Source organism: Carcharodon carcharias, chromosome 1 (genome assembly GCF_017639515.1).
Source record: "Carcharodon carcharias isolate sCarCar2 chromosome 1, sCarCar2.pri, whole genome shotgun sequence".
Lineage (NCBI taxonomy): Eukaryota > Metazoa > Chordata > Chondrichthyes > Lamniformes > Lamnidae > Carcharodon > Carcharodon carcharias.
In genome coordinates this window covers 231,725,469-231,748,359 of record NC_054467.1, presented here as the reverse complement: position 1 = coordinate 231,748,359, position 22,891 = coordinate 231,725,469, and the positions used below count along the sequence as shown (strand labels likewise).

The 22,891-nt window shown below is 39.2% G+C and overlaps 1 protein-coding gene across 2 annotated transcripts in view; it reads left to right on the top strand.

The window, feature by feature from the left end:
* maea (macrophage erythroblast attacher, E3 ubiquitin ligase) overlaps positions 1 to 19,809 on the top strand; it is a 164,509-nt gene extending 144,700 nt beyond the window's left edge. The window contains exons 6-9 of one of the 2 annotated variants that reach the window (XM_041191877.1): positions 12,517 to 12,625; positions 14,487 to 14,620; positions 17,037 to 17,232; positions 19,024 to 19,809. In XM_041191877.1, the coding sequence (XP_041047811.1) occupies positions 12,517 to 12,625; positions 14,487 to 14,620; positions 17,037 to 17,232; positions 19,024 to 19,119 (535 nt within the window). In that variant the 3' untranslated portion in view covers positions 19,120 to 19,809. Of the gene's footprint in view, positions 1 to 12,516; positions 12,626 to 14,486; positions 14,621 to 17,036; positions 17,233 to 17,364; positions 17,452 to 19,023 lie in introns of those variants that run through there. The other variant, XM_041191887.1, reaches the window with a different exon arrangement.
* The last annotated feature ends 3,082 nt before the right edge of the window (positions 19,810 to 22,891 follow it).

Genomic DNA, 22,891 nt, shown 5'->3' with positions numbered 1-22,891 from the left:
GTGGAACTTTGTTGGTTGTGGGATCGCTTAGCTCTATCACTTGCTGCTCATACTGTTTGGCATGCAAGTAGTCCTGTGTTACAGCTTCACCAGGTTGACACCTCATTTTTAGGTATGCCTGGTGCTGCTCCTGGGATGCCCTCCTGCACTCTTTGAACCAGGGTTGATCCTGTGGCTTGATGGTAATGTTAGAGTGGGGGATGTGCTAGGCTATGAGGTTACAGATTGTGTTAGAGTACAATTCTGCTGCTGCTGATGGCCCACAGCATCTCATGGATGCCCACTCTTGAGTTGCTAGATCTGTTCAAAATCCATCCCATTTAGCACGGTGGTAGTGACACAACACGACGGAAGGTATCCTCAATGTGAAGGCAGGACTTCGTCTCCACAAGGACTGTGTGGTGGTCACTCCCACTGATACCGTCATACGGCAGGCAGGTATGTGAGGATGAGGTCAAGTATGTTTTTCCCTCTTGTTGGTTTCTTCACCGCCTGCCGCAGACCCAGTCGAGCAGCTATGTCATTTAGGGCTCAGCCAACTCAGTCCGTAGCGGTGCTACCGAGCCACTCTTGGTGGTGGACATTGAGGCCCCCCAACCAGATTACATTCTGTGCCCTTGCCACCCTCAATGCTTCATCCAAGTGATGTTCAACATGGAGGAGCACTGATTCATCAGCTGAGGGAGGGCGGTATGTGGTAATCAGCTGGAGGTTTCCTTGCCCATGTTTGACCTGATGCCATGAGACTTCATGGGGTCCAGAGTCAATGTTGAGGACTCCCAGGGCAACTCCCGACTGTATACCACCGTGCCGTCACTTCTGCTGGGTCTCTCCTGCCGGTGGAACAGGACATACCCAGGGATGGTGATGGTGGAGTCTGGGGATATTATCTCTAAGATATGATTCTGTGAGGCTGTTGCTTGACTAGCCTTTGAGACAGCTCTCCCAATTTTGGAACTAGCCCCCAGCTGTTGGTAAGGAGGACCTTGCAGGGTCAACAGAACCCGGGTCCCCAGACCCGGGTCTCTGGATTACTAGTCCAGCGACAATACCACTACGTCATCACCTCCCCCATTGCTAAGGTTGTAGATTCCAATGCAAGGTCCTTGGATTACTAACCTCATTGCACTTTTTAAATAAAATATTTGAGCCTCCCTCACTGTCTCTTTCCTCCAATTGTCGTCTTAACATCTACATTTAAAATCAATAGTACAGTTGATCTACCCTTAGTGAGTTAATTTCTGTGGAGCCTGTACTTTCTATCTGCTGTGCTGGTCTGTTTGATACATTTAGGCCGCTAAAGTAAATAGTTACTTTCAAAATCTTAATTTGTCATAGAATTCAGCAATGCACAATATCTGCAGTGATTTAAACCTACCACCAAGTTACTGAAATTTAGAAAGTGAATAGAAAAGAAAATAAGTCCTTTAGTTCTGAACACCAAACTAATGCAGATCTGTTGTACAATTCATGAATACATTAAGGATTTATAAAAATGAAACATGCTGTGATATGAACCTTTTTTTTCAATCAACATTTGCACTTCTCTTTTTAAGTTATTTGTTCAGAAGATGTGGACGCCCCTGGCTAGGCGAGCATTTATTGTCCATTCCTAATCACCCACTAAGGTGACGGTGGTGAGCTACCACCTTGAACTACTGCAGTCCATATGATGTAGGAACACCCACAGTGCTGTTAGGGAATTTCAGGGTTTTGACCTTGTGACAGTGAAGGAATGGCAATATAGTCCCAGGTCAGGCTGGCGTGTGGCTTGGATAGACCATGGTTGACCATGCATCTGCTGCCCTTGTCCTTCTGGGCTGTCGAAGGAGCCTTGGTGAGTTGCTGCAGTGCGTCTTGTAGATGGTACATACCGCTGCCATTGTGTGTTGGTGGTGGAGGGAGTGAATGTTGAAGGTGGTGGATGGGGTGCCAATCAAGTGGGCTGTTTTGTTCGACATGGTGTCTAGCTTCTTGAGTATTGTTAAAGCTGCACTCATCCAGGCAAGCGGGGAGTATTCCATTACACTCATGCCTTGTAAACAGGCTTTGGGAAGTCGAGAAGTGAGTTATTTGCTGCAGAATTCCCAGCCTCTGACCTATTGTGGCCACAATATTTATATGGCTGGTCCAGTTTAGTTTCTGGTCAATGTTAACCCCTGGATGTTGCACTTGTTAATTGAAATTGTTTTGCTCATCAGTTAAATAAAGTGAACAGAATAAAATTTCTGTTTTAACTGATTCTTTTTTTGTAGAATTTAAAATGGAGGCATAGAAATAAGATACAAAACCTGAATGTGGAATTTTCTGCCACTACAATTATTGAAGCAGAATCCACCAAATATTTTGGGAAGAATTAGAAAGTTACTTGAGAAAATTGGATATTGAAGGGTATGGGGAATGAGTAATAGTGATATTGAACTAGGTGGTTTCTCTATAAGAACAACAATATTAATACTTATGGCTCAATGAACATAATAACGCTTCCCAAATGCTTCATGGTTATAAAGCAAATTTAGATACTGAGTCACATAAGACAGTATGAGGGCAGTTGGTCAAAAGCTTGGTCAAAAACATAAGGATCACCTTAAAGGAAGAAAGAAAGATAGCGAATCAGGGAGATTAGGGAGAGAATTCCAGCATTTAAGGCCTGTGCAGCTGAAGCCTGGTTCACATTCCACATATTAACCAGGTTTTGTATCTTATTTCTATGCCTCCATTTTAGATTCTACAAAAAAAAAATCAGTTAAAACAGAAATTTTATTCTGTTCACTTTATTTAACTGATGAGCAAAACTATTTCAATTAACAAGTGCAACATCCAGGGGTTAACATTGACCAGAAACTGAACTGGAACAGCCATATAAATCCTATTTGCTAAAACTATATAAGGCTCTATTTAGACCACACCTAGAATATTGTGAACAATTTTGATCTCTTTATCTAAGGAAAGATATACTGGCCATTGGAGGCAGTCCAGAGAAGGTTCACTAAGTTGATCCCAGGTATGGAAGGATTTTCTTATGGGGAGAGTTGAGTAGTTTGGGTCTGTACTCTTTGGAGTTTAGAAGAATGAGAGGCGACCTTATTGATACAAGATTCTTAGGGGGCTTGACAGGGTAGATGCTGAGAGGTCATTTCCCTTGTGGGAGAATCTTGGACCAGAGGGCATAATCTCAGAGTAAGGGGTCGCCCACTTAAGAAAGAAATGAGGAGGAATTTCTTCTCCCTGTTAACCTGTGGAATTCTTTACCGCAGAGGGCTGTAGAAGCTGGGTCAATAAGTATATTCAAGGCGGAGATGGACAGATTTTTAATCCATATGGGAATCAAGGCTTTTGGGGAAAAGGCAGGAAAGTGGAGTTGAGGATTATCAGGTCAGTCATGATCTGATTGAATGGCGGTGCAGACTCGATGGGCCGAATGGCCTACTTCTTATGGTCTTCTCAAACAGAGCTGAGGGAGAGGCACAAACCACTGAAGGTGACAGGGCAAGTTGAGAAATGATTAAAAAGGCATACTGGATCCTGGGCTTTATAAATAAATGCATAGAGTACCAAAAGCAAGCTCTGATGAACACTTTACAAAACATTGGTTCTGCCCTAACTGGGTTATGTGTCCAATTCTGAGTACCATACTTTAGGAAGATCGTGAAGGCTTTAAAAGAAGCAGAAAAGATTTACAAGATGGGTTTCAGGGGTGAGAGACTTCAGTTATGTGCATTGATTGGTGAAGCTGAGACTGTTTTCCTAAGAGAAGGTTGAGAGGAAATTTGCTCATAATCATGAGGGAGTCTAGACAGAGTAAATAGGGCAAAACTGTTTCCATTGACAGAGAAGGATCAAGAGGCAGAGGAGACAGATTTAGGTAACTGGCAAAAGAACAAAAAGAAACATGAGGAAAATCTATTTTACGCAGCAAATAGTTGGGAGCTGGAATGCACTGCCTGTAAGGGTGGAGGAATTGGATTCAATTATGGCTTTCAAAAGGAAATTTGGTAAGGACCTGAGAGAATATTTGTAGGGCTATGGGGTAAGGCATGGGAATGGAATTAACTAAATTACTCTTACATAGTGCCTGCACTGACTTGATGGGCCGAATGACCTTCTGTTGGTTCTATGATTGTATTGGGCAGTAATAAACTGCTCGGTAGAAATTTTATTCTGTTCTGAGTTCATGAAAGAATTTATTTAAGCTTGATAAATGCAATGTATTTCATTAATACAGCAGAAGAAGCAAATAAATGACCAGGCAATAAACTCTTCGCTCTTATTATCCTAGTTGTGCATAGTTAAGTAGTTGTTGTCTGCTGAGGGCCAACAGCAGGACATTTCTGCTTTGCAAGCTTGGTGCCCAAAATAGGTCAGAGATCCATTAGAAAGCATAAAGAAGTGCTGTTTACTGAGCTACTTCCTGGTATTTTGTTGAGACACAGCTGGTGTGGTGATAAGGTTTTTTTAAAATGGACTCCCTCCCTGCTGAGAAGCTGAGTGACAGTTCAACTGTTAGAATTCAATAGATCTCAAAAGAAATGAAGTACATTTTAATGGAAGCTACTAAACAAAGAATGTGTTTATTTCTGGCAGTTTAAACAAAAATCTTTGCATGCAACATAAAATACATATTATAATTTTAAGGCATTCTTTTGGATAATCTTTCTTTAAATGGTAACACATTCAAAAGGAATCTTTTACTAGGGCTATTTTTTAACGTCTCAAGCTAATGGTATACTGTGAATTTCAGCAATATCTGATGACGATTGTCATCATTTCATAAGTAGCACACTTTTTTCATTCTGAAATCTATTTTAGGTGACACCTAATTCAATAATTATTTTGTTTACACAATCTTCAGTTAAGAAAAATTTCTTTGGTCAGTTGCTCCAATTAAAATGTCATTTTTTAAAATTCACTCATGAGATGTGGGCATTGCTGGTTAGGCCAGCATTTATTGCTCATCCCCAAGTTCCCTTGAGAAAGTGGTGGTGTGCTGCCTTCTTGAGCTGCTGCAGTCCATGTGATGTAGGTACACCTGCAGTGCTGTTAGGGAGGGAGTTCCAGGATTTTGATCCAGCGACAATGAAGGAACAGCAATATAGTTCTGAGTCAGGATGATGTGTGGCTTGGAGGGGAACATCCAGGTGGTGGTGTTCCCATGCATCTGCTGCCATTGTACTTCTAGATGGTAGTGGTCATGGGTTTGGAAGTGCTGGCTAAGGAGGTTTGATGAGTTCTTGCAGTGCATCTTGTAGATGCTACACATTGTTGTCATTGTGTGTCAGTGGTGGAGGGAGTTAATGTTTGTGGAAGGACTCATTCCCATTGGTTCCAGTTTTGTTAGGGCTCCTTGATGCCGCACTGTCAAATGCTGCCTTGGTGTCAAAGACAGTCACACTCACCTCTCCTCTGGGGCTCAGCTCTTTTGTCCATGTTTTGAAACAAGCCTGTAATGAGCTCAGGAGCTGAGTGACCCTGGCAGAATTCAAACTGAGCATCAGTGAGCAGGTTATTGCTTTGCAAGTGCCACTTGATAGCACTGTTGATGAGCCTTTCCATCACTTTACTGTTACTACATTAGTTCAGTATAATAGCACACATTATTTCAGACAGTTTTACTAATTAAATTATTTTTGTGTTTAAAAGTGTTCTCCAGAACATGCCTTCCGATTTCTTAAAATGTTGGAATGTTGTGGGGGTGGGAATCCAACATTCTGCTAATTAAAGTAAAGCAATGCTGAGAAGCCATCTGGTCTCCCGAGTTTAGCGAAGAAAAGTCATTGTATTGGCATTTTAAGTTTCCCTCCCACTGCTTACTGGCTGCAAGTGTATTCAGGCAATCTCTTTTTCAGACCCCTCTGGAGCATCACCTGAGGCTGGCTGCATGTAGATATACACTATTCGATTCATCTTTTGATTTTTTGCCTTCTAATCCCCCTCTGGACTCTAACTCTGTGAAGCTTATTTCCTGCAGTTCTAATACCAATATGCTGCATCAACATGTAACTAATTCTCCACTGAAACTAGTATCTGCTGCCTACAAAGAGTTTTTCTTTAAGAAATGTGATAAATATTTAAACTTTTCAGAATGTTTGAGGTACAGTTATTTACTAATATGTAAATAGCTTAATTCAGCTGCTAATTCTAAATGAGAAACTGAATCAGTTGAGAGGTATCAATAATATTGAGATCAGAGGAAATAATGTACCATATGCATTAATTTATAGTGAAATAGACCTTTTACAAGTTTTAGTTGCTATTTTGTCATGAAAGTTGCAGCTATTTGCCTACATAATGGATTCACTGTGCTCTTTTTGGAAAAAAATTACTGGGTATTTAATTGTGTAATGTTGCATTAGATTTTTTCACCGTTATAGTCTTTAAATGCAAATTTTCCTCTGTTCTTTCTGATAAGGTGTGATCAGCATTAACTATTTTGTCAATGTGTAACGTGACAATGGACTGAAAAATTCAGTCCATTGTCTTTCAACATTTGGCGTAAGTACATTGTCATTATCACAGTGCAGTAGCCTAAGTGACAGCTTTCCATCCATCTTCTCTCTCAGATTGACTGCTTTTATACCTCAGAGTGCCCTCATCTATTGAAAGTAGTGCCCTATATCAACTATTAAAGTACTCCATAAAGCCTGAAAGCCAAAACCAGATGTCTGATGCCATCTTTCCCTGGTAGAAAGATGAGTTACTGTTGGCCAGTACCCCATTATTTTGGCTCAAGCACTGGTGAGGAAGCATTTGGAGGGATCATGAAATTGGAAAGCTACAATAATTTTAATCATATACATTAATTAAAGAATAATCCCAATTTCAGTGAGGAAAAAACCATGCATTGGGTTGTTAATTAACATTGTTATGAAGATAACTTATTCTGGCAGGAATCTGTTATAGTATGGAGTATATATGCTTGTTTTATGTTCACCCACATTTAAATGAAATAGTAATAAATAAGGAAAGCAAACAGCACTGATTTTTCTCTCTCCCTATCAATGTGAGCTTGTTGAAGACTGCGTCTATCTGAATTGGTAGGCCTTCACCTTTCTGTATTTTTATTCATCAAATGGAAATAATGAGAATGTTTATGAAAATTATAAATTATATTTTCACTGCCTTTCCAGGTGGAAAAGGGGAATGTTAGTGTGCTTTTCTCCCCCCCCGTGATCAATTCCCTCAAATTTTAATCTGTCGGTGTAGTGCAAGCGCTTGATAATTGTACGCTTGTGTACAATTATCAATTGGAACATGGTCCTCCCATCTGGCAAGTTCCCTTCACTTTTCACCCATGTGCCAATATTAATAAGGATACCAAGGATACTATAGTTCACTAAATGAGCAGGAACTAGAAATCATAATTATAACTGGTGGAGCCAGGATGGGATCTGGGGGCACCAAAAATTCTAAATGATACTGATAATTTATATAGAGGGTTTTCCTCAAGCTGTAACCTGCATGTAAATGTTGATTATATTGCTGCTGCTCAGTGTAGGTTTTTTTTATTTGTTGATGGGATGTGGGCACTGCTGGCAGGGCCAACATTTATTACCCATCCCTAATTGCCCTTGTTCATTTGACAGGCCTCTGAATCCTGTCTTGGACATGTATCCTAGTCCCTTGATCATTGATGGGACAAACTCAATTACTTGGGTGGCAAAGGCAGTAGCATAGTGGTGTTGTCACTGGACTAGTATTCCAGAGACCCAGGGTAATGCTCTGGTGACCCAGGTTCAAATGGCAGATGATGAAATTTGAATTCTATAAAAATATGGAATTAAAAGTCTGATGATGACCATTGCAGATTGATGTAAAAACCTATCTGGTTCACTAATGTCCTTTAGGGAAGGAAATGTGCTGTGTGTTTGACTCTTAAATGCCCTCTGAACAAGGGCCTAAACAGCGACACTCACTCCTGTGAACAAATATAAAATAAAAAGGTGGGGCTTTAAAATGTATGCCCCTCCTCGGTTTCCTGTAGAATCTTAGCATGCTGCATGTTTCGTAACTTGGCATTGGAGGAGAGTGAGGAAGGGAGCCGGGTCAGCAGGAGGAAGAGGAGGAAGAATTTCAGGAGGAGGAGAGTGAAGAGAAAGGTGCACAGGAGGGTCCTTAAAAACGTGTGCATGACATGGACATTCAGAAGATAAGGAGTCCATGCAGGACTTTATCCTAAAGCAGAAACCTGCTCATCCAATATCCCTTTACCTGATGAGAATCTTCTGATGAGAGTTTCAGACAGCATTGTAGGGAGCAAGCAATGCAGGAGGACACCTAGGAGACCACAACCATAATGTAGGTGCGGTGTAAAAATTTGAAAATGAGAAATTGTCGAAGACATCTTTGACTAGAAAAAAGTTAGTTTCAACGAGATGAAAATGAAAGGAATCCAGATAAACTGGAAAGGAAAAATATGTGCACACAATGGAAAATGCTCAAGGGGCATTGATTGGTACAGGCTAGATCCACTCCCATAGAATTTAAAGGTTGTGCAGCCGTGGTCTAATTTAATTGAATTTAGTTGCCTATTTAAAGTATATATACACAGAGAAAGTAAGCTGCATTTTGAGAATAGTTAAGTGCATGACTAAGTAGTATTCTGTTTAAACAAACAATGTGTTGATCTAGAGCTAGGTCTGATGGTTTGCTTCTCAAAGAGGAGAATCAGATGGAGGTATACAGTGTTATGATCACCTGTTACAATTCCTATGCATCGCCATCAATTACTTAAATATTAGACAGGAAAGATCCACCAGATTTTCTGGCCAGTGATCAATGATGCATAATAACCCAAAAAGTAATTGTTTCCTTAACCATTATGTAATTAAGGTGTGACCATCTATTTAACTATTTCTTTTATTTGCCTCTGATTTGAATCTGCCCAGCTTGACCTTGTAGTTGGAGGTCAACATGCAGGCAAAAAGTGTCACCTGAGATTCTTGGTTGTCTCTCCAGGTTAAGTGGCACAATTCTGCACAGTGCCATACAGATACCCAAAACCAGCCTGCTGCTTGCTCCCATCATCTGGTCCTATTGTACTTTGCTCTGCTTCTCTATTCTTTGGTGCAGATTTGATGAACAACTGTAATTTTTACAGCAAATTGAAACAATATTTCACACAATGTGATTTTTTTTATTTGTATATCCAAATGGCATCACAGATGAGTTACTCATCTTGGTATGATTACACTGCAAGGTCCAATGATGAATCTTCTTGCATCAGCCTTTCTGTTTTGTCGTTTTTACATATCAAAGACTGATATGATCACACCCATTTTTGGAAATTACTGTGATCCAAAGCAGGAGTTGAGGAACAATACAAAAACAAAAGAATCATGTAAAGAACATTTGAAGGGCTGGGTAACAAAAGACCAAGTGGATCTAAAATGTTTCACTTTTTTATTTATAAATATAAATAATTTAAATCTTATGGAGTTGATATTACAGCTGTAAAGCAAACCTTGACATCCCAATACCTTTATTATTGTAAATGTCTGTTTTGGTGTTGCAATACTTGAACTGAAGCATAAAATAAATGTGTTGACAATAGGGGGACCAATTTCCTTGCACTTGAGAATGCTAAAGGTTAATCATTCTGTTGCATTTCTTGTGCAGACAGGTTAATTTTATATATTTATTAAACTATAAAAGCATCCCTGCCTCCTCATTATTAATCATGGCTGCCTCTCAAACTTGCAAATGAGACCAAAATTTTATGGAGGCAATAATACATATGTATTATGAAATAAATTGACATAAAAGATATTTAGCATGAAATTAAAAATAGATTTGAAAGTGTCACGTCATAGCTGTAATTTAATTTTGTCTGATTCATTATAACCAAAATAAAACAGTCCAAAGCTTTGCTTTCATCAGAGGTTGCAATATCTCTTGGTAATCTAATTTTGCCTGATTCATTTTAACTAAAATAAAAGAGTTTGTAAGTGTCATTTATACAAATTTTAATAAGCCAAAGCGTGAATATCTATTCTCCATTGAAATGTAAAACAACACACCACAGTTGGATGAACCATCCAAAACTGTGAAAAATCTCATTAGATTTGAAACTTCAAGTGAAAACCATAAATAAACCTTGATTTATTGAAACCATTTTGTAATCGGTGTTTCATACGTATTATCTGCTTTTCTGCCAGTTGATGTTGGTGACTATCCAAAAGTTGAGTAACGTTTCTTTCATATTCATTTGGTAGATTGTAACAAATTATATTCACCAAGAGAAATATCCTAATCTTCTAGTTCCCTGTGTCCAAGTCATAGAGTATGTGTCACTGTGAAAATACATCCACAGTAGTCACAAAACAGAGTATGTTTTTCTTATCTTACAAATTCTGAAGGTAATGTGGCTGTAGAAGATCATATGGCCCCGTCAAACTGTTCTGCCATTCAGTGTGATTACAGCTGAACTTCTGCCTGCTCCCCATATTCCTTGATTCCTTGAGATACCAAAGATTTATCTGTCCCAGCTTTGAGTGTACTCAACAATGGAGTATCCACAACCATCTAAGGTAGAGAATGCCAAAGATTCACAGCACTGAGTGAAGAAATTTCTTCTCATCTCAATGCTAAATAATCAATCCCTTGTCCTGAGACTGCCTCTGCCTCTGTGTTTTAGACTCTCCAGCCAAGGGAAACAACTTCTGTCAGTCCCTTCAGAATATTGTATGCTTTAAACAGATCACCTCTTATTCTTCTGCACTCCAGAGAATATAGGTCCAGTTTACTTAGCCTCTCATTTTACGACAACCCTCATCTCAGGAACCAACCTAGTGAACCTTTTCGTACCGCCTCCAAAACGAGTATATCCTTCCTTGGATATGGAGACCAAAAATGCACACAGTGCTCCAGGTATGATCTCACTAAAGCCCTATACAATTGTAGTAAGATGTCCTTGTTATTGTACTCTAAATCCCTTTGCAATAAAAACCAACATACTATTTGTATTCCTAATTGCTTGCTGTATCAGCGTGCTAACTTTGTGTTCCTTGGCACTCAAGTGTCTCTGAAGATCAGCATTTAAAAAGTATCAAGCCTTTTTTTAAAAAAAAACTGATTTTCTTTCTTACTACCAAGGTGAATAACCTGACACTTGCCCACATTAAACTCCATACACCTTTTTTCCCCACTCACTTAACCCGTGTTATCTCTTTGCAGCCACTTTGTATCCTTCTCATAGCTTACGTTCCCATCTAAATTTGTATCATCAGCAAACTTAGATGCATTACTCTCGGCCTCTTCATCTAAGTTATTAATATAGATTGTAAATAGTTGAGGCCTCGGCACAATTCCTTGCAGCACTCCATTTGTTACAGACTGTCAACTTGAAAATGCCCCGTTTATCCCTATTCTCTGCTCCCTGTCTGTTAACCAATCCTGTATCCATATTAATATATTACCCCCAAATTTATGAGCCCTTATCTTATGTATTAACCTTGATATTAGGCTAACTGGCTATAATTCCTTTTTTTCCCTTTCCCTCCTTTAATAGCAGTGATGCATTTGCTAACTTCTAATCTGCTGGGAATGTTCTAGAATCTAGGGAACTTTGGAAAATCATAGCCAGCGCATCCACCATCTCTGCAAGTATCTCTTTAGAACCTGAGGACGTAGGCCATCAGGTCCTAGGGAATTATTGGCTTGCAGTCCCTTAAGTTTCTCTAGTACTTTTTCTAACATTTGGTGCTTGGTGTTTAGCCATATCTTCCAGACATGCCTCATGGAAGACCAGAAGTTAAGCATTATTTGTGTGCAGTATTTTGATTTTAAGTTACTTTAGCTAATTAAGTATAGCATACAACTCCTTCTTCTCTTGAACCCATTTCTTTACTCCTGATGGTGTAACTGTAACTTGAAGTGCATTTAATACTGATCTAGTTTGTGCGTTTAATCTCTTCATTAACATAATGGGGTAGATGATGTCTATAGATTTCCTATTAAATCATAATTATATTCATGTTGTATGAGATTCCCAAGACAAACCTTTTGAATTGTGTTTGTGCGTGAGAGATTTTATAACAGATATTTCTCAGTGGCAAGATACTTTATTTTACCACCTAGCAATTTAAGCTTTCATAGGCTCAAAGTTCTTTCCATTTAAACATAAGTGATTTGGTTTTAGTTTAATATATAGCTGAGTAATTGCTGCAACAGGCTATAGAAGGGTTTCTATTTGACACATTCCTATCCTGGTTTATAATAGAATAGTGTTTTAAGTTGTGAAAGTTTGGACCTACAGTCCGCCAAATGGTGAATTGCTTATCTTTGAGATCAACAGAATCCGCTCATAGAACCAAACCTTAGCTTACAGAATAGAAAGAAATTGCTCAGAATACCAAGTCAGACTTTTGCTGCTTGAGTTAAATTGATCGCAATGTTTTCTATACTTTGACATTTTATGATGTGTAATCAATAATTTGTCATTATGTGAGTAGAATGCAAAAAAAGTTTTTATTGGAAGGGTGTATTTGAAATTTTGAATATTATTTCTCTTGTGTTCAGACATGCACGGAGACACTTCAGTCAAGCTGAGGGAGGACAGCTGGATGAGGTGCGGCAAGTAATGGGTATGCTGGCTTTTCCCTCAGATACTCACATTTCACCTTATAAGGTAAGGGAGTTGATTTGTTAATTCTCCTTGTGATCTTTGTGTGAAACATAAACATCATAAATTACAGACCAGAGAGCCTGAAATATTGTTTTAAAATTATATCCCTTCAGAAGTATGCATGATACCCTTAATATATTTGTGTAATAAAATGAATTCATACCCATCAGATTTACAATCCATGAAAAATTGCACAAAAAAACAGTCTGTCCTGACCCCTATTCGTTTGGTTCACACTGTGGTAGGATATAGCTCAACTACTAGGGAACGCACCAACTTGGAAAGGAATGTCTGAGATCATATTACTGTGGGCCACTTTCTATAGAATCATTGAATAACATAGCAGCGAAGGAGGCCTTCGACCCATTGCATCAATGCTAGCTGTTTTGAAGAGCAGCCATTATTCCCATTATCAGATTTTTCTGCATATCTCTTCAATGTATTTTCTTTTGCATATTTTGCCCAATTTCCTTTTGAAGGCTAGTATTGAATCTGTAAATGCCATTCTATCAGGCAGTGCACTCTAAATCCTAACCATGGGTTACATCAGAGAAGTTTTTGCTCATTCAATGAGAGCAAAATACTGCAGGTGCTGGAAATACTAACCAGGTCTGGCAGTATCCACAGAGAGAGAAACCGAGTTATGTTTCGAGTCGCATATGATTCTTCATAAGTTTTTTCCTTATGTTGCCTCTGGTACTTTTGAAAACCACCTTAAATCTCGACTCTCTTAACCTTCAGCCCATTAGAAATAACTTCTCTCCTTTTACTCAACCTTCTGCTCTGAGGAGTGCAACCCCAGCTTCTACAGTCTATCCAAGTAACAGTCATCCCTCATTCCTAGAACCATTCTAGTAAACCTCTTCTGAACCTTCTCCGAAGCCTTCACACCCTTCCTAAAGTGTGATGGGAGACTATAGTGCAAAACTGATGAACTTGCTGCTCACAAGGCATTCTTCTCCACACTAGGAAGATCTAACGCAACCTGGATGACTGCTTTGCGGAACATCTTCCTTCAGTCCGCGAGCCTGACCTTGAGCTTCTGGAGGCCTGCCATTTTAATTCTTAACCTTTCTCTCACACTGACTTCTCTGTCCTCGGCCTTTTTCACTGTTCCAATGAAGCTTAACATAAGCTCAAGGAACAGCGCCTCATCTTTCAATGACGCACTTTACTATCTTCCGGACTCAATATTGAGTTCAACAATTTCAGATCATCATTTCCTTTTCCCTAATTTGTGTTCTTTTTCTTTGCGGGTTTTGATTCTACTCTTCATTTTCTCTTATTTTTGCTTTCAGATGGTGGATGTTCATCATTCTGCCATTCGCACCTCTTTGAGACAAATCTTTTGTTTCTTTAATTGTTTCATTACCACTCCTCTTTGGCCTTGCATCACCAACTCGTTTGTCACTTAATTTCTCATGTCCTCCTCCCTATCACAGACCTTACCTTTTGTTCTTTTTTCCTACTTTATCCTCTTTCACTTGCTCATAACTTGCTCTAACTTTTCCCTGTTCAGGTCATCTACCTGAAACATTAACTCTGTTTCTCTCTCCATGGATGCTGCTTGATCTGCTGTGTATTTCCAACATTTTCTGCTTTCATTTCTACCTTTTTCCCTCCAGCAGTACTTTCGAAAGCTACTTAAATAAAACTCTGTGACCATGTTTTCAGCATCTACTTTCTGTTTTCCTTTTACCCCAACTGCTGCTCTCCAGGTTTTTCATCTGTTCTGTGGTGCACTCTTTGCGCTGTGGAACTGTGGAAATGGAAGTCATTGTTTACTTTGAGAGTTCAAACCTCTGAAGCTTGGGAGCAGATTTTATTTTAATATAGGTGTCAGCTACTTCTGTTTCTGTTGCAGGATCTTTTGGATCCAGCCCGATGGAAGATGCTTATTCAGCAGTTCAGATATGATAACTACAGACTTCACCAACTTGGAAATAGTTCTGTGTTCACCATAACACTTCAAGCAGGGCTGTCAGCCATAAAAACACCGTATCCTTTTACAAGTCTTGGTATCAAAGTTTCAAAGTGCTTCAGTTACAAAAAAAAAGCTTAGTTACTTTTAAATACATCTAAGCTTACACATTTCAGCTTGTCTTAAAACAACCAACTTGTGAAACCCTTGGTTATGCGCACAGTCTTATGAGATGGTGCTTAAAATTGCAAGATTACTAGGAATATTGGGATAGTGGCATTCTGAACTAGATGTTTCTTTGAACCATTTAGATTTTTATAACAATCTGCCAGCTTACATAATTACTTTTTCTGGTGCTAGAAAATTGCTAGATTTATTCAAATAAAAACAAAAAATGCTGGAAGCCGCAACAGGTCAGGCAGCATCCATGGAGGAAGAGAGAGAAAAACAGTCAGAGATAACAATTTTTAAACAATTGGAGAACTAGGGAAAAAGGCGGTGGGGAAGGAAAGATGATATGACAAAAGGTGCCAGGCAAAAGTGGGTGGTAATGAGGCAAAAAGAAACAAGATGGGTCTAGAGGTGGTTTAAGTGGCAATAGCAGGATCGTTACCAGAATTGACAACTGGGAAAATAGGATTTGTGGCTTTGACCAAATGTATTACATTCAATTCACAATTTTCCATGTTAGAATTTGAACTGAAGACTCCTAAGCTGCCAATCTAGCAACATAAGCACTAGGTCACCATGCCCACCTACCTTTTGGTGTCACAATTTTGTCATGTCTTATGTCACTTAATAGCACAGAAGTAACACTTGATTCCATAAGTTTAATAGATAAAGCTGTAATATTTTTTCATCTTTAATAAACATGGGTGGCTGGCTTTGTTGCACATTTAAAACTTCCATCATCCAGCTAGGCTTACAACTGGCTCCCCTGTCACTAAGCTTAAAAGCTATTAAAGGTACTTTTGGGGCAAGCTACGAATTAATCAAATAAATGTAGCTTCAGCAGATAAAAATGGGTTTCAGGAGAGTCAGTTAGCTGCAAATAATGTATTAAATTCACAGACCAGCAGGCAAACCAGCAATTAATTAATGGAGTAGTTTATGAGGAGGGGTGAGGCATGGAGGACAGAGGTTGTGTATAGAAGTGCTGTGTTAAGGCCCAAAGGGCCATAGTGGTTAAAAGTCGATGGCCACAATTTGAGTAGTGCACGGACCAAAGTGGTAGACTTGAGACCAAATATTAAACCACCAATGAGGGCAGACATCTTGCTTTGCTAATCCTGAAATAGACAACTGATTATAATAGCTATCAAGTAGATAGCCTCTCTACACAGGTGAAAGGGAAAATTCTGACTGTTCATCAGGAATGTCCAAGTAGTCATGGTGCAGTTAAGCATCTTGACTCCCAGCGTACTCTCCCATTTAGTCATGTAACTTCTCCAGGGAGGAGGAGGAGAGGGGGGTGGGGAAGGGGGGGATGTAAAAAAAAAAGAATACAAAGGAAACAGACCAGTTCAGGAGTGGGAAATCTGCGGCATTTCTTTCAGGAAGATTAGCAAAGTGAGTTCCAGGAGATCAGTGATTATGATGTATACCAACAATGTCTTACCTACTTTTTGTATGCAGTAACGTTAGCCATAGCAAGGAAGTCGTCCTGCACTTCTGTGTATGAACCATACCAGAAATCTCTCTATGGAAACAATGCTCCTTTAATGACACTGTTGCTGCCTGTAACAGTCCTACCTCCAGTGGCAATGCAATATATAATGGAATAGTATTAGTGCTATAACGATGTTCCCAGGTGCTGCTTGAGGCAGCAATTGTTGAGATCATCCCCAGAAATCAATTGGGTGAGTCAAAATGAAGTCAGGATTTGTGACTTTCAAGCAATTGTGCCATTGCATCAGGAACTGCAGCATATCATGATAACCTTTCAGTTGAGGCAGTTCTGTAATATAAAGGGAATCTAAAATTAAAAGTAAGATGAGTGTATTACTTCCAACCTCTATGTGCAAGAAAGACAGAGATAGTAATTGATAATACTGAGATAGACTGACTCAATATGAGAGTTTAAAAAAAATACACACTAGTTGCATCTTCCAGGAGGCTATTCTAATCAGTTGTCTATAAACTACTGCTGGAAATGCTGCCTCTGTAAGATGGAAATAACTCCAGCTGTTTTCCCCTCCACTTTGTATTAATGCAGATTCCTTTCAGCAAGGAAGAATGCAAAATTGGAAAGCATGTCTTTTTGGAATGTAGTCATGTATTTTACACAGGTTGATAAGATTACCTTCAGTTATCCCGTTTCTGGACTGGAGACTAATTTGAGATTACTGGTGGAGTGGGGAGGAGGGAGGGTCGTGTGCAAGAAGAAAGCAGAAGGGCAGGTGAAGTAAGAAATGGGGGTAGCGTGAAGAGTGCATGATAATGGCAAATCCAGGTTCCCTTCTATATTATATACCTAAGCAATATCGTCTACAGACAGTGTTACAAAGAAGATGGCACCTCTAAAAACCCAGACTGCCCTGTCTGTAGCAAATCTCTGAACAAACTTGCACAGCCTCTGCCTATGGCACACTGTGCCAACTCCCGACTGGTCTGCAAGATCTCTGGCGAAGTTATGAATGAAAATAATCCACCCATGATGCTACCTAATGGCTACGTGTATGGATACAATGTAGGTTTCTAACTCTTCTTTGGTGGCCTGCCAATCTTTATTTTCAAAATGATTATGAGGCCCAAAACCTCTTACATTTAATATTCGCAAGAGTTGAAGGAGGACACATGGAGCTATACATTCTGTCCACAGATATTTTCAGGGGTCATCTTTTGGCTTATTGATTCAACCTGGTTGCCATTGTCTTTGAAATTCAGAAGGTAAATTGGCGACCAGACATAATTTATTGTAATGTACACTAAACAAACTGTTCTGTTTCAACCCTTTTGAGTTTGTGATTTGAAGTTTCTTCTCAGAATGTTATACTGCTAGCAATTACTTGAGCATCCAAACTTAATGAACTCAGTCATGCCTTGGCATTTGACGTAACAGTGATGCAGTCACATTTGTTTTCATCTTTCTTTGTTTCATTCATGGGATGTGAGTGTCGTTGGCTAGACTAGACTATCATTTAGCCCCATCCCTCCCTAATTGCCCTTGAGAAAGTGGTATGAGTTGCCTTCATGAATGGCTGCTACCAGGGTGCTGTAGGTTCACTCACAGTGCTATTAGGATGAGTGTTCCAGGCTTTTGGTTCAGTGACAGTGAAGGAATGGCGATTATAGATCCAAGTCAGGATGATGTGTGACTTGCAGGGGAATTTGCAAATGGTGTTTCCATATGTCTGCTGCCTTTGTACTTGTAGGTGGTATAAATCATCCGGTTTGGAAGGTGCTGCCAAAGGAGGCTTGGCAAATTGCTACAGTGCATCTTGAATTTGGTACATTCTGCTGCCACAATCTGTCAGTGGTGGAGGGAGTGATTGTTGAAGGTGGTATTGAGGGCTGCTTTGTCCTGGATGGTATTGAGAGTTCTTGGAACTGCACTCATCCAGACAGGTGGAGAGTTATTCCATCATTCTCCTAGCTTATGCCTTAGGTGGTGGACAGGCTTTGGAGAGCCGGAAGATGAGTTACTCATCACAGAATTCTCAGCCTCTGACCTGCTCTTATAGTCATTGTATATATATGGCTGGTCCAGTTCAGCTTCTGGTCAGTGAGGATGCTCATGGTGGGGGACTCGGCGATGGTAATGGCATTGAATGTCAAGGGGAGATGATTAGATTCTCTCTTGTTGGAGATGCTCACTACTCGTCACTTGCGTGGCATGAATGTTACTTTCCACTAATCAGCCCAAGCTTGAATGTTGTCCTGGTCTTGGTGCTTGAGAGCATGGACTGTTTCAGTATCTGAGGAGAGGCATATAGTCTGAACAACATGCAATCATCAGCGAACATCCACATGTATAAGGGAGGGAAGGCAATTAATGTGGCAGCTGAAGATAGTTAGGCCTAGGACACTGACCTGAGGAACTCCTACATTGTGCCCCGTACTGAGATGATTATCTTGTGATATGAAAGTATTACCCACCACTGCTTGCTTGTCCCATTTGAAAGGAAGTGCCAGAAATTATGTTGGCAGTGGAGATAAATGCAACAAAAGATAATTTCTAACTTTGTTGTAAGAATAAACATTCACATTGGCTCATTAATTATAGAAAAGCAAACTGGGCAGTAGAAAATATCGTTATTACAGCATTAGAAATTATGAAATGAAGAGACATTTGATGCAACAAGCTTGTTCCTTCTACACATCAATGGTATAACTTATCAGTTGAATAATTCAGCATAAGGCTGTTAAGGGTTTTCTCCTGCAGGATTAACTTATAACTGACATTGTGGTTAATTCTCCCATCTGCTTGCTTGTAAGTAATCAGTCGGCTGATGATTTACAGATTTTTGTTCTCTTTCAGTCACTACTTTCTATTCGCCAAGATGACAAAATCATCTGCCCAAGAACCAAAGAGGTTTACAACTTCTCCCAAGCTGAAAAAGTGTACATCATGTAGAAATGTGGAAAGGGGCAAGGCTAGAATCTGAACCACAGGATAATGTTGGTCAAGCTTATCCTGTTGGCTGCTGGGGGCTGCTGATTACCTGTGGCAATGCACCTTTTTATTGGTGGGATATGTGTGTCTCTTGCGACCAAAGATCCAAAAGGAACAAGAAATACACTTACTATTGTATGATGACAAAAAGGAGCTTATGATGAACTCGGGCAGAGTTTGTACTGAAAAGGTGAAATAAAACAAATGAGGCTTTGACATGGGTTTTGTAGTGGTTTACATTATCTGAAGAATTTTGACAGTTTTCAAATGTACTTCATTCGTAAGTTTAACTTTAGTAACTCGCATTAGTGTTGTGCTTGGGGGTACAATATTGAACTTGTTCGGCTGCCTTATTTCAAGCCTTCAAAACTTACGTAACTTGCACAACTGCAACTAAAAAAGTGTTTTCAGGTCGTAATGTTTTAGAGTAGTTTGCACTAATATACTTCAGTTTAACCGGATCAGCTGTAGAACAAAAACCTACCATATTTTGAGCAATTGTGATAACGTTCCAAGTACTAGAGGTTGGAAATTCCAGGAACCTTACATTTTAGCACTATTTATGCATGCAGATACTGTTAGATTGTAGACCAAAAATTATATCTTCAAGAAGGTTGGAAGCAGTTGTTAATTAAAAAAAATCAAATAAAACCTTGTTTTGTTTTTTATTTCATCGCACATCTATATTCAAATTAACTGGTTTTTTTTTAGATATTTTTCCACAAATCCCTTCTGAAGATGTTGGCGTGTATTTGAATATAGTTTTGAATGCTTGTAAATGGCCATTTTTGTTAGCTTAGAGCAAGGGTCATGTGCCAGTAATATATATATATTGTATGTAAAGTAAATAAGGGTTTTAAAATGCTGAAGAAACTTCATTTAAAATTAAATTAAAATGCAGACCTTACCAGTTTAGTGTGATCCTTGCCCTTGCTTTTCCTTGCTGAGTTTTCCAATATCCGGCACATATTTAGATACTTTAAGTTGCACGCAGGCTTCTGAGTGATGAGCTATTAACTGGCTCTTGAGAGGGACAGAGCACTGACTTCATGTGTGAAAATACCTGTTAACACAGGCATGTGGATCCAAATGCTGTAAGCATTGCAAATGGAACTTTCTTCAAACAGTTAAATTTCATTGGCAGGGACATCCAGCAGGTCAGAATAGTGTTAGATCTTGGTAGCTTCAAGTGCACTCTATAGATCTCTAAATTTGCCCACAATTCCACCTTGTCCAGGAAGGTTTTCTCATGCTTCATTTGAAAATGTCATTGAAAACTTGATGAGCAACAAACAACACTTTCACAACAGACAGCGCGGTCCTTCTTTTGAATAAGTCCAAATTAGTCTGTCGAAGAAGTCTGAAATGAATGAACATCTAACTTTGCTCTCTTAGGAGCTAATGTTTTGTCAAGTGTACCCCTTAATTTACAGTGAAAAAAATCACGACAGATAATACACATCAAATGCAGTGCACTGTTCCACATTGTGATACTGAGGTAAGCAGCAAATCGGGACTTAAAAATAGCCCAGTAATGAATAAATCGCAAGCATTTACTTTTAAAATTCTGTACATCTTTTATCAGTGTAACACAGCTTTTCGGGATAAGTAAATGACAAAATATTAGATTTAGAACTTGTGCTATTAATTGGACTGGCAATGTGGGTGCCACTCAAAATCCTCTCACGTACCTTAGGTTGCTGACCCCTGCTAAGGCGGAAGAGAGTGCCATTTATGCATTTATTTTCTATCTACTAGTTAGCAATCAAAAGCTGAGATCCTGATTGTGTTTTAATGCTTTTAGTTCCTTCCCCAACTTGAGGGCGTAAGAACAATTGAGCTAGATTGGCTAACTGATGCTTTATCCATAGAGCCATCAAGGAAATAGACTCATTACTTTTGTTTCCAGGTCTCCCTGGTTCCCTTTGATTGCCAATGAATTATTCGCAGCCTAGAGAAAGGTAGCATACTGAAACCAGCAGTTGTGATTAATTTGACCTAGACCCAAAGGCTAATAGTGTCAGTTGTTACTGTCTTGATGTGTCGCTGCACTTTTCCTCATTACAATTCGACACGGGTTCTGGAAATCTGGGTGGCAAGAAGTTGGGTTTATGGTGTGTTATATCCCTACTCTCTTTTTGGGACAATCCCAATCAGTGATGATTCTTAATTTTAGATTGAGAAAAACAGATCCACAGGACACTTAAATGGGGCTGAAGAACTGATTCATCTCTCCCCAAAGGAGAGGAGCCAGCCAAGATTATTAACATCCTCTGGATAGCCTTTTTAATAAATTAAAGCCAGATTATAATTACCCAGATATCGGGGACCAGGTAAAAATTCTTCTAATGTATTCCACCATCAAAGGGAGTATGGAGTCGGGTTTTCAAGTCGGTGAGACAGAAGAATAAGACAATATAAGTTCTAAAATATATAGAAGTTTATTAAAGAACCAAACATGCAGTTCAACGTTATGTTAGAAACAGTAAATCACAACATTAAATTGCCTCTAGAGAAAAGGTACAATCTTGTTTCTAGTATAGAATTCAGTTTTAAATTTCATTCCTTTACATCAAATATTAAAGTAACATTTATCTGAATTCCCGAGTGATTGAAGACTTCTGAGCTAGTCAAGCAAATCTGACTGGCTTCCGAAGATAAAAGCAAAATACTGCGGGTGCTGGAAATCTGAAACAAAAATCTGACTGTCTTCTGTTTGTTCCCCAATATTTATAGTACTTTTTTTGAGGCTGCATTACTAACTACTTATGTACAATTCTCTTAATTATAATTAGGTTCCTCCTATTTTACATTCCAAATTTGGCTTTGATCACTTAATTTCTACTTGAGAACAATCCTTATTGATTCTAAAGAAACTTATAAAATTGTTAAATTCCATGTAAGGCCTGGCACTCATTGATGCCAGGGAAGCCACACTTGCCAGAACTCATGATGGTTTTTTTTTGGTCAGGAGTCTGCATTTTAAGATTATAACACGGCTCTAGGTTGTAAAAATTCCAGTTGTGCGGTCTAGGATTATCAGTATCATATCATTTTATTGTGTGGTCTTTCCTAACAGTGTTCAACAAGTGTGCTGGTGTGCAGTTTTTTGGATGTGTCTTTCTTTTCAGGGACTCTCTTATTGTTATAAAAGACACAAGTCTGTAACAGGCCAGGATGTGTAATTTAGGCATTGTGAACTGTTTGTCTTTTTTAAAAAAAAAACCTTTTAAAATTCTCTAAGCTCTTATTTATAGGAAAATAGTTATTTTACTCTTAAACACGTTCATTAAGGCCACATTTCTTTACACCTATTCCTTCACAATTGTAGCACTGTAGAAGGATTCGCAGGTTGTACAAAGCCGGAGACTGACTTGAACGCTCCTTCTACGTCCTCCATAGTGTCAGGAGATTTAAATACGACCCATTTTGTTTCTGTTTTTGGCAGTTGATTCTACACTATCCTGTTCCAATCTTTGCATTCCCCCAACCTGCACGTAAACTGTAACTCCAATACTTGCTGGCTTGGAATCTTTTTTGGTCAGTTCAGATGTATTTAGTTTGCATGTATGTATATGGGCTAAATGGTAGGAAATCATGATTGATGGTGGCCCTTTGAAAGCGCTCTTGTTTTTATAGGTCATGGATTATTGCCAAACTGCTGTACACAATCTAGGCTGACACTTGAGTGCAGGAGAGCGAATGCTACATTGGTGGAGGTGCTGTCATTTGG